At 39.9% G+C, this 15,525-nt stretch overlaps 1 protein-coding gene across 31 annotated transcripts in view; it reads right to left on the reverse strand.

Moving 5' to 3' along the window:
• The window catches only part of LOC129775235 (basement membrane-specific heparan sulfate proteoglycan core protein), a 220,014-nt gene that overhangs the window by 65,873 nt on the left and 138,616 nt on the right, over positions 1-15,525 (reverse strand). For all 31 annotated transcript variants that reach the window (XM_055779700.1, XM_055779686.1, XM_055779689.1 and 28 more), the window contains 4 exons: positions 1,179-1,315; positions 942-1,116; positions 182-782; positions 3-117 (listed from right to left, as the gene is read on the reverse strand). In XM_055779700.1, coding sequence (XP_055635675.1) covers positions 3-117; positions 182-782; positions 942-1,116; positions 1,179-1,315 — 1,028 coding nt within the window. The remainder of the gene's footprint in view (positions 1-2; positions 118-181; positions 783-941; positions 1,117-1,178; positions 1,316-15,525) is intronic.

Genomic DNA, 15,525 nt, shown 5'->3' on the forward strand with positions numbered 1-15,525 from the left:
ACCAATGTCCACTTAATGACTGGATGAGGATTTCCACTTGCCTCACAAGTGATGCTGTGGTCTGCTCCTTGCGTGATGGTGTGTTTGTTTTCTAGAGGTTTAACGCGGGGTGTTGTTCTGAGAGGATGAAAAAAGAAGATTAAAACAGAGACCCTGAAAAATAGTAGTCGTTCCGACATACAAATCTGGTCTCATCGGTGAAACCGTAATATCTACGGAAGATGAACGTTCGCGTCCGCTAGGGAAAAGTACAGAGCAGGTATATCGACCAGAGTTATCAATTGTGGCATGCTCTATGATGAGTAATTCGTTTTGTACATAGCTATTCCTTGGCAGAGTTGGTTCACCCGTTTTTGCCCATCTGATTTGGCCTCGCGGTTGGCATATACATGTCAATGTAATTCTCTCACCAGAGTGACCTTGATAATTATCTGGATTTATTTGCACTGTCTCGTACGGATAGTCAGGTTGTGTTGGTGGCTGAGGTGTTTGGGGTCTCGACTCACGTACATAGACATGCAGTATTTTATCGTTTTCACCAAAATTATTGCGACCGATACAACGATATGCACCTTCGTCTGATTTTCGAAGTGAATTAAAGCGGATCAACCCATATTCAATTATAACATTCGATGATATAGGGTGGTTATCCATTCGCTCCCATGTGATAACTGGTGTTGGTGAACCGGTTGCCTGACAGGTAACATCTGCTGCACGATATTCGTCGAGATCGATAATATCAGTAGATATCGTTACTTCCGGTTTTCTAGACGGCGAAACACCTATAAGAGTTAATATCGTTTATCCAATTGTTTGTAGATATGGAACACGTTAGGTAGAACTACTATACCTAACCTCCTTCGATATGGGTTTGAGGAAGCTTGTAATAAATGCAGAACACTGCAATGGTGAAACCAAAAACAAAAAAAAAAACTATTTACCTTCTACTGTTACGGTAACTTGTTGATAAGCTGTGTCTGGTCCACTACTGGCTTTACATTCGTATATTCCACTATCCGAAATTTGTACATTGGTAATATACAGGGTGCCACTCTCGATGTATGCCCGGTCAGGCAATCTCCCGCCTACTCTATCCCAGTGTACTTCGATGGGTTGCTGGAATGTCAAATTCGAAACGTGTAATCGGAATTGCGAAACCTGTAGCTATTGTGTAGTACCTTGGATACAATATATCGCGCAGTACATCCCAAGCGCAAGTTTCGTCCTATTTCCACAATTTGTATTGTTGGTGCGTTAACGACAACTTCAATAACTGGCGAGGGTGGTGGGTGAGTCACGAGATCGTGATCGGGACCTGTATATAAATAATGTGTTAGAACTAAAATGAACACCTTAAAAATGAATGAGCATAAATGAATATCTTGGCGTATCGACACTTATGTAACAGATGTAATTGATTTATTTATTTATAGAATAACCCATATTTTAGAATATTAGTATTTTTACATCAAAAAAGGCAGTACCGTATGTGAGATATTGTTTGCACCGTCATACACATGAGATTCCCGATTGAACTGTGTTTAAAATATTTTGTGCCACAACTCGGCTAGGCTACCAATAAAAGAAACAGATTTTCTAAGTCTGAGAGGAAGCATCATACTGCCCATGTTTGTATAGGAGACGTAATCACCAACATCCTTAGTGTTGGGAAAACGCAATTTTGTTGTTTTTTTGCCTACGAACGTAACCATGCAAATTTCCAATGAAATAATCTGTCCAATTGAAGGATATTATCGGCAAAAAGAGGGCCTAGGAGATTTTGCGGATTGAACATATTTTTTCTATTTGGAAAACGCTTACGTCTATTTATGCTGACAATCAATCGTTTCAATGAACATTTGTTCGCATAGCTAGACGTAATCACCAGGTTGCTCTGTCTATAACGTTAGTATTACGTCTCCGTCGGTAGTTTCAGATCGGATAGAATCAAAAAGGTTTGGAAGAAATTTAGTGAAATGTCTGGAAAAGGTGCTCTGGATTTGTTGCGAGTATAAAATAGTACTTTTTTAGTCTGGGATATGATAAAAACATCGCTCCATTCATCATCGTCGTCGATCAGTTCACTATTATTTCCGTCAAAATTTCGTTCACCAATTACAACTGCTTTTCCGTGTTGTTTATTACCCGACTTGCTCGGAAGCTTTAAAATAAGCCAATATCATCACAGGCTTTTTATCGTGTCGTTGTATTGTGTATAAGTGTTTTTTATGCTTTGTGTTGTGAATTTTCTAACGTATTGACACCGCCATCGTCTATTTCCTACTCGTTTTGGAATCTCTCATCGATTCGAAGTGCCACCGAATAGCATATCTTGGAAGCTTTGGAATCTCGAAAGCTCGTCCTCCCATCAGTGGCTGCTTACTTGTAGGTGTAGGCATTGTACTGGAATTTTAAGTGTTGCCAAAATTAGACAGCTTCGTGACGATATGGTAGATTTCTACGTGACTCCATTCACCCCAGACCAGAAAGAAGGTGACATAAAACAACATGTTTACGACATCGCGAACGTTGACCCATCGTTGGTCAACGAGGTCAAGCTGGTTCCTCGTGGGAAACGTATCGAAGATCTATCATTTGTTTCTTTTAAAGTGACCGTGAATAAAGCCATATCCAACGTAGTCGGCGATGGTTGGTGCTGGCCAGAAGGAATCACCATCCGCGTTTTCAATCACGAGACACACACATATAGGTTCTATGAACAGCCCTTATCCTTTAGGCATAGTCGAGCCATATCTCATCGGTTCACGCCGCAGTCGTCCCGGCCTTGTGTTCGATAATGGAGATAGGGTAGTCCAACCCGTTCCGTCAGGCAATCACCAAAAATTTCCGAACAGATCAACCCCTGATTCGTTGCTCGATTTAAGAAATACACTGCTCAATCGTCAGGCCTCATTTTCTGCGCAATACGCTTCAACTCCGGGACGCAACGAAACTGGTCGCATGGAAACCCCTAATCTCAGCAGTCGTCCTGGCCCTGTGTGGGGGATCGGAGAAGGGGTATTCCACCCTGCTATTATTGGCAAGTACGATCATGCATCTAGTATTTAGCTCAGAGTCACGACAGAGGGTCCGATTGTCCACGCACCACGCCATCAATCAGCGTCAGAAACGGTGCGGTTCAACCTGTTCATGAAAATATATCTGTCTACTACCAGAACGCTAGAGGTCTACGCACTAAAACGACACAACTGAAGCTGTGTCGTGCTGTGACTACGATATAATCGTCTTTACCGAAACGTGGCTCAGGTCCGATATCTGCAACACAGAGCTCATATCGGACTACACAATATTCCGATGTGATCGCAATGAGTCTACTAGTGACCTTTCGAGGGGTGGTGGCGTCCTTGTCGCTGTGAATAGTAAATTGCACTGCCCTAGTTCAATGCATTCAGTTGGAACAGGTTGTTGTAAAAATAACAATTCCTCATCGTTCGCTGTTTACTATTTACTATTTGTTTGCTATTTACCTTCCTCCGGGCTCCGATGTTGGGCTATATTCGACTCACGATGTGGCTGCTCAAAACATATCGGATCGGTCATCCCTCAACGACGTGATTCTGCTCATTGGGGCTTTTAATATTCCTCATCTGCAATGATGTTTCGAAGAGGACATCAACGGATATTTATCGATTCTGCACCATGCACCAATGTTCAATAGAACAGAGATGCTTTCCAAGTTTATAGAAAACCGCTTCTATGATTCCTGTCCACAAATCCGGCAGTTTATACAATGTGGTCAACTATAGAGGAATTTCAATTCTCAGTTGTTTGGGAATGGTCTTAGAATCTCTAATGCACAACGTCATGCTTTATGCTGTAAAGCCTATTATCTCTGACTATCAACACGGATTCTTATCACATCGCTCAATCATGACCAACCTAATGTGCTACTCCAGCGTACTGTTCTGCGAGATCGAACGGCGTAATCAAGTAGATTCTGTTTATATCGACTTTTCGAAAGCCTTCGACACTGTATCGCACGCCTATGCAGTTGAAAAAATGAAGCACATAGGCTTCCCGACCTGGATCGTGGAATGGCTAATGTCATACTTAACAGATCGAAAGGCATTCGTACAGCTGAGTTTGTCACGACCCAGCACGTTCAACATACCATCTGGTGTACCGCAGGGTAGCGTGCTGGGTCCATTGATTTTAATCCTGTTCATCAACGATTTATGCCTACGTATATCCTCCGGTAAGCTGCTTTTTGCTGACGACCTTCAAATCTTTCAAGTCATCGCATCTCAAATAGACTGCATTTTATTGCAAACCGACATCGACGTTGTTCTGTGCTGGTGTAAAGAGAATGGTATGAGTGTGAACATAACCAAGTATAAAATGATCTTTAGTCGCAGTCGATCTTCAGTCTCACACCAATATCTGATCGACAAAACTCCATTGCGTACAGTCTTTTCGCGACTTGGGAGTTATAATGGATTATAAACTTCGTTCTCATGAGCACGTTTCCATTAGTATTGCCAAAGCGTATTCCGTACATGGCTTCATTCGCCGCAATGCTGCTCAGCTAACCGACGTGTATGCACTGAAATCGCTTTTTTGCGCATTAGTGCGTAGCGTCATAGAATACGCTGTTCCGTTCTGGGCACCTTACTACACGTACCAGATAATCCACATCTAACGCATTCAGAAAATGTTTATACGTTTCGCACTTCGTAACCTGCCGTGGCACGATCCCCTAAATCTTCCCGACTACTACCAAGATCGTTACCGCCTGATTATTCTTGAGCTCCTGTCGGTACGACGACAAAGGCTGCAACAACTTTTCATATTCGACGTCCTGACGAACAACATTGACTGTCCTGTTATACTACGAGAAATCCCACTCATTGTACCCCCTCGCCAACTGGACACTCCGCTCTAATCACCATTCCTAGACACAGTACTGATTATGGATACAAAAGTTCCCTATGCTCCTCTCTTAAAGCTTTCAATGTAATATGTGAAAAATTCGATTTTAATATTACCAGATAATGTTCCATATGTAGAATTAAGAATTTTGTATATGTAATGTTGGTAATTTTAGCAACATGATTTACCGATATCACGATCAATCGCAAAGATGGTGGAGTGACTTATACCAACATGTGGAGGCGATCTGGCGTAGTGGTAACATCCATACCTCTCACACAGAGATCACGAGTTCAATTCTCACTCCCGAAATTCTTCCAAAAATGGAAGTAGAAGTGACGAACCAGCCGAAATGTGTTGAAGGTCATTATAATAAAGAAAAAAAATTATACCAACAATGGTCCAGGAAATGCAATAAAGTGGAAAATAGAATTTAGAGCCCGACAGTTATTCTTTAGACAAAAACTGTCTTCGACAAAATGGTTACATATGATAGAGCGTATAATTTTAAATATAAAAGTGAAAAAAAGTGAGTAAAAAAACCGGGTGACCTTACACAACCTAGAAAAAGGCGCTATATAGGTTATTTCAAGAGATAGAAAAAAACTTCATTCTACAAAGATATCTCAAATAACTGGGACTACAACATTGCCGAACTATGTTTACCTCTATCTATAAAGATAAGAAAGTTAGATTTTTTAATTCATAGAATATTTTGGTCACCCTATTTTTCGACAACACGAAAATGAGCGCTCTATCATATGTAACAAATTTGTCGAAGACTGTTTTTGTCTAGAGAACAACTGTCGAGCTTCAAATGCAAATTTCCACTTAAATGCATCTCCTGGACCATTGTGCAACGGTATGAGTAAACGCTGAGTATGTGGAATAATTCGATATTGAATCCGATGAGTTATAATACTAAGAACCAATATTATTTAAATTTTACTACTGATCTGATTGTTTCATTACCTACTTGAATATTCAAATGCAGAAATGTTATAGTTATAACATTAAAAAACACCTATTAGGAAACACTAAGTAATAACACACTATCGTGACAGACATGTTTGGACTCTACAAAGAATGTGATTCAAATGTAGATTTAGCTTATAGCACATAATACTTATGATTGTTGATTTTCGAACGATGTATGAAAGCTGTATGGAACTACGTCTGTTACGCGGAAAAACAGTGCAGTTGCATGTTGAACAAACATATTACATTGTGTAGAATGCAAAACGGCGAAAAAGTCGATTTTGTTCATTTTGTCGCTTACGTCTCCTATACAAACATGGGCAGCATAGTCTAGTCTCAAAATTATGTTTTGTTCCGTGCGTAAATATCACAAAAAACATTTCAGTATTCGTTGGAGTGAACCGGTGGACCGTAAATTTAGAGCGAGAAAAGAAGGGATAGCTGTTCACGAAGGTGTCTACAGATTGAATTTTGAAAGTTGAAGCTGCTACCAAAAGAAAGATTTTGGCGAAGGCAACGGAACATGATATCACTGACTTTACAGTAATTACGCGGTTACATGATTTTAATTTCTTCAAGTTAAAAAAAAGGTCATCATGTGTGGCATGTTCCTGTTGATTTATAGTGAATTCCCTAACCGATTGTCACATGAGCTTCCTCCCGGCGAAAGAAGTGGGTGACTATCCTGAGTATCCTACGAAATCGAAAACAGTCGACCTGAGAATTGTGAGATTTTAAATTTTTTACTCTGTTCAATGGCGCAAACAATATCACGTTTACGGTTTATGTTTAGCTTATTGTGTGCAATGGTTTTTACAGTAACGCATCTCAACGATCTAAAAATGTTAGTACACTCATAATTGATTCCTGATATTCTTGAACGCAAATGCTGTAAGATTGAATTAGTGGCATAACACAAATATGGGTATGGTGTCGTTGCTGAGAACTGCATTGTTTTCTGTAATTTTTATTTTAGAAAACTGAGATGTGTCGTTAGTGTATGCATAAATGTCACATAAACGAATCGCTCTCGACTGCACACTGAAAATCGATGGACACATTTCTCTAACATAAATAACATTCGCGATATCAGATAGTAATGGAAAGTATTTTAAAAATTTTCACGTAGTCTTTCATTTCTATATTGGGGTGTAAGATCTAAGAAAACGTTACGCCGGAACAGATAAAATATTGTACTCCCGGCCCTGTCAGGCTAACGCTTATGAGCCTTAACAAAAATATATATTTTGGAAAAAAGGATTACAGTATCTAGATGGGAGATCGAGGGGTGACCGAAAGTTGGAGGAAATACTTCGATGAACATCTGAATGGTGTACAAGCAGAGGACCCAGATAACGTGAAAGTGGAAAGATGGGGTTATTTGCCCTCTTTTCAAGAATAGCGACACTCTGAACTGTTAAAACTCTCGTGCAATCATCGTCCTGAATACCACCTACATAGTGCTATTCCAAATCATCTTCCTTCGTCTATCGCACCTAGTGATCCCCAATTTTTGGAATTAATCGTTCATCAGCTAATCGAATAGTTTTCAGCAGTTTGTTATTCGATACGATTAATCGACCCAAATAATCGATTAATCGATTAATCGCAACATTGAGAGACATAATCCGTTAGACTAATATTTCTTATTTGCTAGAAAGCCATATGGGTTCAAAAAATGTTCATTCCGCCTGAAAATCAATTATTATCCTTTACGCTCCCCTAAAGTCGTAAAGAAAGCTCAATTCGCGTTGACCGCATTGAGCTTCGTTTATGAACTTAATGGTAATGATTGATTTTCAGGATAAAACTGCAGCGGCCGTACGTTTTTTTCTCTCTGCGTTTAGATCGATTAATCGACGTAAATTATTCGTTCGCTTCGATTATTGGTTGTGCAGTATTCGTTCGATTAATAATCGATTTCTGTAGGAAGTATTCGATTAATCGATTAATCGAACGATTATCGGGGATCACTAATCGCACCGAACGAACAGATTAGTGGGAAATTATCAGACATCGTATGTCGGCCTTCTACTGACCAAATCTTCACCTTGCGACAGATCTTCCAAAAATGCCGTGAGTACAGAGCTCATAAGTATCATCTATTATTCGACGATAAAGCCGCATATGATACAATAAAACGAAAAGGGGTATGAAGAATCATGGACGTAAACGGCTTCCCCGGAAAGCTAACAAGACTGATTAAGGCTACGATGGATGAATACAATTTTGTGTGCGAATATCGGGTGGATTCTCTGATTCATTCGAGTCCGCAAGAAGCTTCGTCATGGTGATGGTCTCTCTTGCCTGCTATTCAACATTGCGCTAAAGGGAGTTATGAGACGTTCAGCTTGCGTGGTACGATTTTCGACAGGCCCAGTCAATTCGTCTGCTTCACTGATGACGTAGAACGACGTGTGTTAACCGTCTTCGGTGGTGTGCAGGATGACAGCGTATGAAGGAGGAAGGATGAACCACGAGCAACTCATCGGTGAAACAAGTATTCATAATGTAGCCAAATCTAGAAGGATACGCTGGGCAGGACATGAATTTCGGAACACTAAATATCCTGCGAAAATTGTATTCATAGAGCATTCGACGGGTATGAGAAGACGATGAGCACAGCGAGCAAGATGGTTAGACCAAGTCGAGCAGGACCTGGTATGTACGTGTAGTGCAGAGCGGTTTTCTGAGGGAACATCGGATATTGAGGCCCCCATTCTCGTCGAATACAACAAGGCTAAGTCTTTATTATATCCTCTTTTCTTCTGTCTCTCTTGCATTTGCCGGCCGTTAGCGCTGTTTGATTGTCGTCCAGTGGAAATTATTTCAGTTGCATTTCTTTTGTATTAGCTTGTTCTGCTGTACTGTACTTGTTTATTCCTCACAGAATGATTTGCGAGGAATAGTTATTTGTGGAGAAGGGAACTGATTCCACCTCTCTCGTGTGCATATAGTCTCAGGATATCGTTCATGTTCCGAGCGCCGTTGTTGGTACACCCAAACTAGCGTTGGCAGAAAATATGTCATCTTTGGCAGAAAAGATTTTAAAAGCTTAAAAATGGTTTGTATGTATGCGAGCAGACATCTATTTCTGTTTTCTTTTCTCTTTTCATTTGGGATTGTGCAAAAAAAAGCCCATACGACGTCAATGGGGATCGAACCAAGGCTGGCTGGAATGCAAAGTTACTTTACACGGCCATGCTATCCATATAGCTGCCAGCGCTTTTTTAAAGGAGCGTGATAATATTACACCTCACTTAGGTGTTATTTTAGAATGAAGTTGGGAGGCGTTTTCCAAGACGATAAAGAAGAACTTGAACGAGAATATATCTTTCTCTGTTTGGGCCGTGTATTTGGCAAACTATACGAAAAGCTTTCATATGCTTTCATTTAAACGTGTCTCCTGTTTCGCTCCCTCATATTGGCTCTAGCATATATACTATACAAATGATATACACGTATTGGGGAGTAGAACATTTTATGTTATCTTTCAGCTCATTTAATGTAATAAATCGGCATGCCAGAACATGTGCTATAAATTAACTTTGGGTGTAGGGTGAATGGCTCGTAAAAGTGCACATTTGTGCTCCGAATTCCACATTGCATTTTGTTTTTTATTCATTTTGTACTAGTATATGTTTATATGCTTTTCCTCTGGAATTATATCATTACTATAGACATTACAGGTAAACTTCGATATAACGTACATTTCACTTTCAAAATTGTATTTTGACGTGGGACTACGTCTAACCGGAATATATGGGGGGTAAAATGAAAACCTAAACACAGAACATGCAGAAAAAAATGCAAGATTTCGAATGCTTATAACTCGAACATTTCTTACTGGATCGGAAAGATGTTTGCATCAATTGATAGGGAATATTTCTACGCATCTATCGCGATTAATAAAACGTTATTTATCATTAGATGAACAATTGAATAACTGTAAAATGTTAAGCGTTATCTAAACGCCCTAACTACCTCGTTTTGATTGGCCCTATATACGGTTTCCCCAACACAGTCATCATAACCGAGCAGCGTTGGGGAAATCGGCATTGCAAATTCATGCAAGTCGGGGGTATTTTTGTTCCGACTGAAATGTGTTTCCCCAACACAGACTTTAAATCCATGGAGCGTGGGGAAATTGGCATTGCAAATTCATGCAAATCGGGGGGATTTTTGTTCCGACTGAAATGTGTTTCCCCAACACAGACTTCAAATCCATGGAACGTGGGGAAATTGGCATTGCAAATTCATGCAAGTCGGGGGCATTTTTGTTCCGACTGAAATGTGTTTCCCCAACACAGACTTTAAATCCATGGAGCGTGGGGAAATTGGCATTGCAAATTCATGCAAATCGGGGGGATTTTTGTTCCGACTGAAATGTGTTTCCCCAACACAGACTTCAAATCCATGGAACGTGGGGAAATTGGCATTGCAAATTCATGCAAGTCGGGGGCATTTTTGTTCCGATTGAAATGTGTTTCCCCAACACAGACTTTAAATCCATGGAGCGTGGGGAAATTGGCATTGCAAATTCATGCAAATCGGGGGGATTTTTGTTCCGACTGAAATGTGTTTCCCCAACACAGACTTCAAATTCATGGAACGTGGGGAAATTGGCATTGCAAATACATGAAAGTTGGGGGTATTTTTGTTCCTACTAAAATGTGTTTCCCTAACACAGACTTCAAATCCATGGAACGTGAGGAAATTGGCATTGCAAATTCATGCAAGTCGGGGGCATTTTTGATCCGACTGAAATGTGTTTCCCCAACACAGACTTCAGAATCAAGATGTGTGGGGGAATTGGCATTGCAAATTCATGCAGGTCGAGGGTATTTTTGTCCCGACTGAAATGTGTTTGCCTAACACAGACTTCAAAACCAAGGTGTCTGGGAAATCGGTTTTGCAAATAAATGCAAACTACAGGCTAGAATATGTTTCCTGAACACGGTATAAGTTGAAGTTGTTGATTCATGTGAGCCGGGGATACTTCTGCACCCGCATGTTTTTTTTTGCATTCCAAAAAGTGTTTTCCTAACACGGATTACAAAAACGGATACGAACAAAAAGCTTTGGCTTGGTTATTCATGATTGCATTAAATGATATGCCTTCATATCTTCTACTCACTGAATTTCTGGCACTGAGTACCTGAAGTTCATCAAATCAAACAAACTCGCGGTTCGAGAAGTACGTATACTTGAGAGATGCAAACATTAGAGAAAAATGTAAAATAAAATAATCGTTTGATAATTCTTCCGTTCACATATTTTATCCTAGGCATCATACCAAATGTAAAAGGATTGTCATTAAATTTACTTGTAACGAAGAACATAATCTATCAAAATGCATGAATTGACCTTACATGGCATTTATTCAATCTCTTCACTCACAAAGCATATATATTGAATTCGGAAATTATTTCATTCAATCAAAAATTTAATCAATACAATCAAATGATTGCTAAACTAAGCTAGTCCCACGTCAACTTTGCGGATATATTATAGATATAACCCTCCCATTTTTTTTTTTTTTTTTTTATTAAATCGTTTATTTTTACAGGCTCAGTTACATAAGTTTAAAGGAGCCAAACTCCTATCTGTATTGTTACAAGTATATATAAACATTTTTCATTAATTCTAGTGTTAATGAAGTAGAGAACCGATTACTCGCGGTTTGCTCGAGTTTAGAAGGGTGACATTTTTTTCAGGAAAAGGAAGGGATATAAGGATATGTTGACAATGTTCACACTCACATTCGCACTCACATTCATCATACTCAATTCTTAAGCCTATCTTATATCTAATACGTATTTACATTTCACCTTATTCTATTGTTAGTAAGAAGGGATTTGCTTTCTCGCGAAGGAAAAGGAAAAGGAGAATATAAGGATATAAGGACAATCACACACGAAGATCGATAACTTTTAGGAAGACATATATTTGGGACATGTAATCAAGGTCTAACCGAGCCAACACATCTCTCACCGGCACATTGGGCTGTCTTCCTCTGGCCCGAAGAGAGTTTTCTAAATTCGATCTGGCAACAAGATACACCTCGCACGACCAAACAACGTGTTCGATGTCGTGATAACCTTGGCCACAAACGCAGAGATTGCTGCTGGCAAGATTGAAACGAAAGAGTAGTGCATCTAACGAACAGTGATTGGACATGAGTCGAGAGAAGGTGCGAATAAAGTCCCGACTCAAGTCCAGACTTTTGAACCATGGTTTGAGGCTAACCTTAGGGATAATCGAGTGAAGCCACCGACCCAATTCATTTTCGTTCCACTTACGTTGCCAGTTAGCGATGGTATTTTTACGGACTAAAGAATAAAATTCATTGAAGGCGATTTGACGCTGATAAATATCGCCTTCAATTGCACCTACCTTTGCCAATGAGTCAGCCCTCTCATTACCCGGAATTGAGCAATGTGAAGGGACCCAGACAAAGGTAATGACATAACAGCGTCTGGTTAGAGCACTCAAAATTTCACGTATTCTCTCAAGGAAGTACGGCGAGTGCTTTTCCGGCCTCACTGAGCGGATAGCTTCGACAGAGCTAAGACTATCCGTTACAATGTAATAGTGTTCAATAGGTCGTGAGGCGACGCTGTCCAGCGCCCAGTGTATTGCTGCCAATTCAGCAATATACACTGAGCAAGGATTCTGAAGACTGTGGGAGGTGCTAAAATCCGATCACCAATGGGTTCATAACCTTACACCGAATGAAGAACCGAAGAGATAATAAATTGAAGCGATCTTTTAGTGGGAAAAATTGTACGTTGTATCGAATTGTACGTTATATCGAAGCATAATAAAGTACACACAAAAGTAGTCTATAATACTTTATTGTGTTGCTTTTTTAGTAAAGTTAATGAATAACTTCAATCAGAAGATGAAGCCAGCCTTTCTCATGATGTTTCCCTTCGTACTGTTGATTAAAAATTGATTCATTTAGAATCCAGATTCACAAAACCAGCTGTATTTCGGGATTGATTGAAGGTACAAAACTTGTTTTAGTATCACAATACAGATATTCCATTGTTCTATCAGAAAAAAAATATTGAAATTTTTTTTCTTTTACACTTTGGAAATGTGTACGTTATATCGAGGTAAAATGTACGTTATATCGAGTGACGTTATATCGAGGGTACGTTATATCGAAGTTTCCCTGTATTGTGATTTTTTATTTAAGATTCCATATATAGTTTCGTACCGTATTGTAATCCGATGTTGCAATATAATATTAAAAGTGATAATTTAGACATGGAAGACGAAGAATGTTCCGGGCCGCCAAAAAAGTTTGAAGGTGAATAATTGGAGGCTTTACTCGATCAAGATCCGTCACAAACGCAATAAGAATTTGCAGATACACTTGGAGTAGCTTACCCAACCATATCTGATCGTTTAAAAGCAATGCGAATGATCCGAAAGATAGGACATTGGGTGCTGTATGAGTTGAAGCCACGATACATCGAACGCCGTTTTTTCACGTGCGAACAACTGCTCCAACGGCATAAAAGAAAGGGTTTTTTTTGCATCGAATCGTTACTGGCAATGAAAAGTGGGTCCATTACGACAATCCTAAACGTCGGGCTACGTATGGATACCCCGGCCATGCATCAACATCGACGGCCGCGCGTAATATTCACGGCCAGAAGGTTATGCTGTCTATTTGGTGGGACCAGCCTGGTGTGGTGTACTATGAGCTGCTAAAACCGAATGAAACCATTACGGGGGACCTCTACCGATGACAATTGATGCGTTTGAACCGTGCACTGAAGGAGAAACGGCCACAATACGAGCAAAGACACGATAAAGTTATTTTGCAGCACGACAACGCTTGGCCGCATGTCGCGAAACCGGTCAAAACATACTTGGAAACGCTGAAATGGGAGGTCCTATCCAACTCGCCGTATTCTCCAGACATCGTCCGATTATTACCTTTTTCAATCGATGAAACATGTCCTGGTTGACCAGCACTTCTCCAATTTTGATGAAGTCAAAAATTGGATCGATTCGTGGTTAGTCGTCATACCGGCCGATTATTTCCGCAAAGGGATCCGTGAATTGCCAGAAAAATGGGAAAAAGTTGTGACTATCGATGGGCAATACTTTGAATATTAAATTTGTAACAATTTTTGCAGAATAAAGCATTAATTTTTTAGAAAGAAACGAAGAAATTGATCGGTACTCCTATTAAATACAGCAAAGCATCCGTGATTTTTAGTTTTACATACAAATTTTTTCAGACTATAAATTCCAGTCTTCCTGTTTAGATTCATCATGTCATATATGGGATTTCACGCTCTGTTCATCACCGATTCTACTTTTTGCGAATATCGATCTCAATGCTCAAAGAACCCAGATTTTCGATTCAAAATTTGCTCTGATTCGATTTTTTAATAGATGTCAATTGTTTAGGGTGATTTTGATGTGCTAACTCAGCACTGCGTTTATGTGAGGTTAGTATGATAGTTTAGTTTTGTGTAGACTTGAGGTTAGGTTATGTGTTTAGATATTAAAGATGTTCCGCCGCCGCCGTCCCAAAGATAACGAATATAGTGATTTATAAAGAGTATATGAATATCGTTATATATTTTCGGTGTTATTGATTATACAGGAGTTCTCTCGGGTACCTTCTCAGGTATCCAAAAGATAGCCTTCGACCATCGTGAGCGGAGTTTGATTCTAAGACGCGTAATGAATAACCGATTATATCTTGTTCAGTTCTTGTTTTTTGAGGGACTTCAACCCGAAGGTGGTTCATTCCTGAATGGAATAAAAAACTGGTTCGACTGGTTTTAGAGAAGTTCTCTCGGTTACCTTATCAGATTTCTCAAAGATAACCCTCCTTCGCCTCGATTGGGGTTGAATAAAGGCTGCGTGCTTTCAATAACGAAATATATCGTCGGTTCGATTGGTTTTAAAGGAGTTCTCTAGGTTAACTTCTCAGGTTTCTTAAAGATAATTTCCTGATGTCGCGTTTGGAATCCTTTAAAGCTTACACATGATGATTAATGGAATATATCATCAGATCAAATGATTTTAGAGGAGTTCTCTCGGTTACCTTTCAGGTTTCCCAAAGATAACCCTCCGTCGCCGTGATTTGAATTGAATAAGAACGTACGTAGCGTTGAATTCCCTCCTTCCTAGCTTTTCCAAAGTCAACTCTTCGCCATCGCGATTGGATTCTGATAGAGAGATCGTGCGATAAATAATAGAATATATAGCCGGTTCAAAAAATTTTACAGGTTTTCCTTCTCAGGATATCTAAAGACAAACTCCTCTGCGTGACACATTAAATTTTCGGAATTTTCGTTTCGTCGAGAGGTCAATCACTTACCGCAGTGAATCCCGATTCTTAACCCTCCCCGACTATCCCTTCCATGATTATCGCTAGGCAGCCACACTATAGAGGCGACCCTTTTGGCCTTCGGGCTGCAATTATCACACTAACATTTCTTCCCTTCCCCTGGTGATTGTAAGGACGTGATCGGCGTCGTTATTGACTATTGAAAGCTCGAATCACCGAAACATGCACAACGAGAATGGTTTGCTACTCCCAAGCATCATTCAGTGTGTTATTTGTGCAATTTCGCTGGTTCAGGTCAATCATGGAGAGCAACTACGAAATGTACAGTCTAT

Source organism: Toxorhynchites rutilus, chromosome 3 (assembly GCF_029784135.1).
Source record: "Toxorhynchites rutilus septentrionalis strain SRP chromosome 3, ASM2978413v1, whole genome shotgun sequence".
Taxonomy (NCBI): domain Eukaryota; kingdom Metazoa; phylum Arthropoda; class Insecta; order Diptera; family Culicidae; genus Toxorhynchites; species Toxorhynchites rutilus.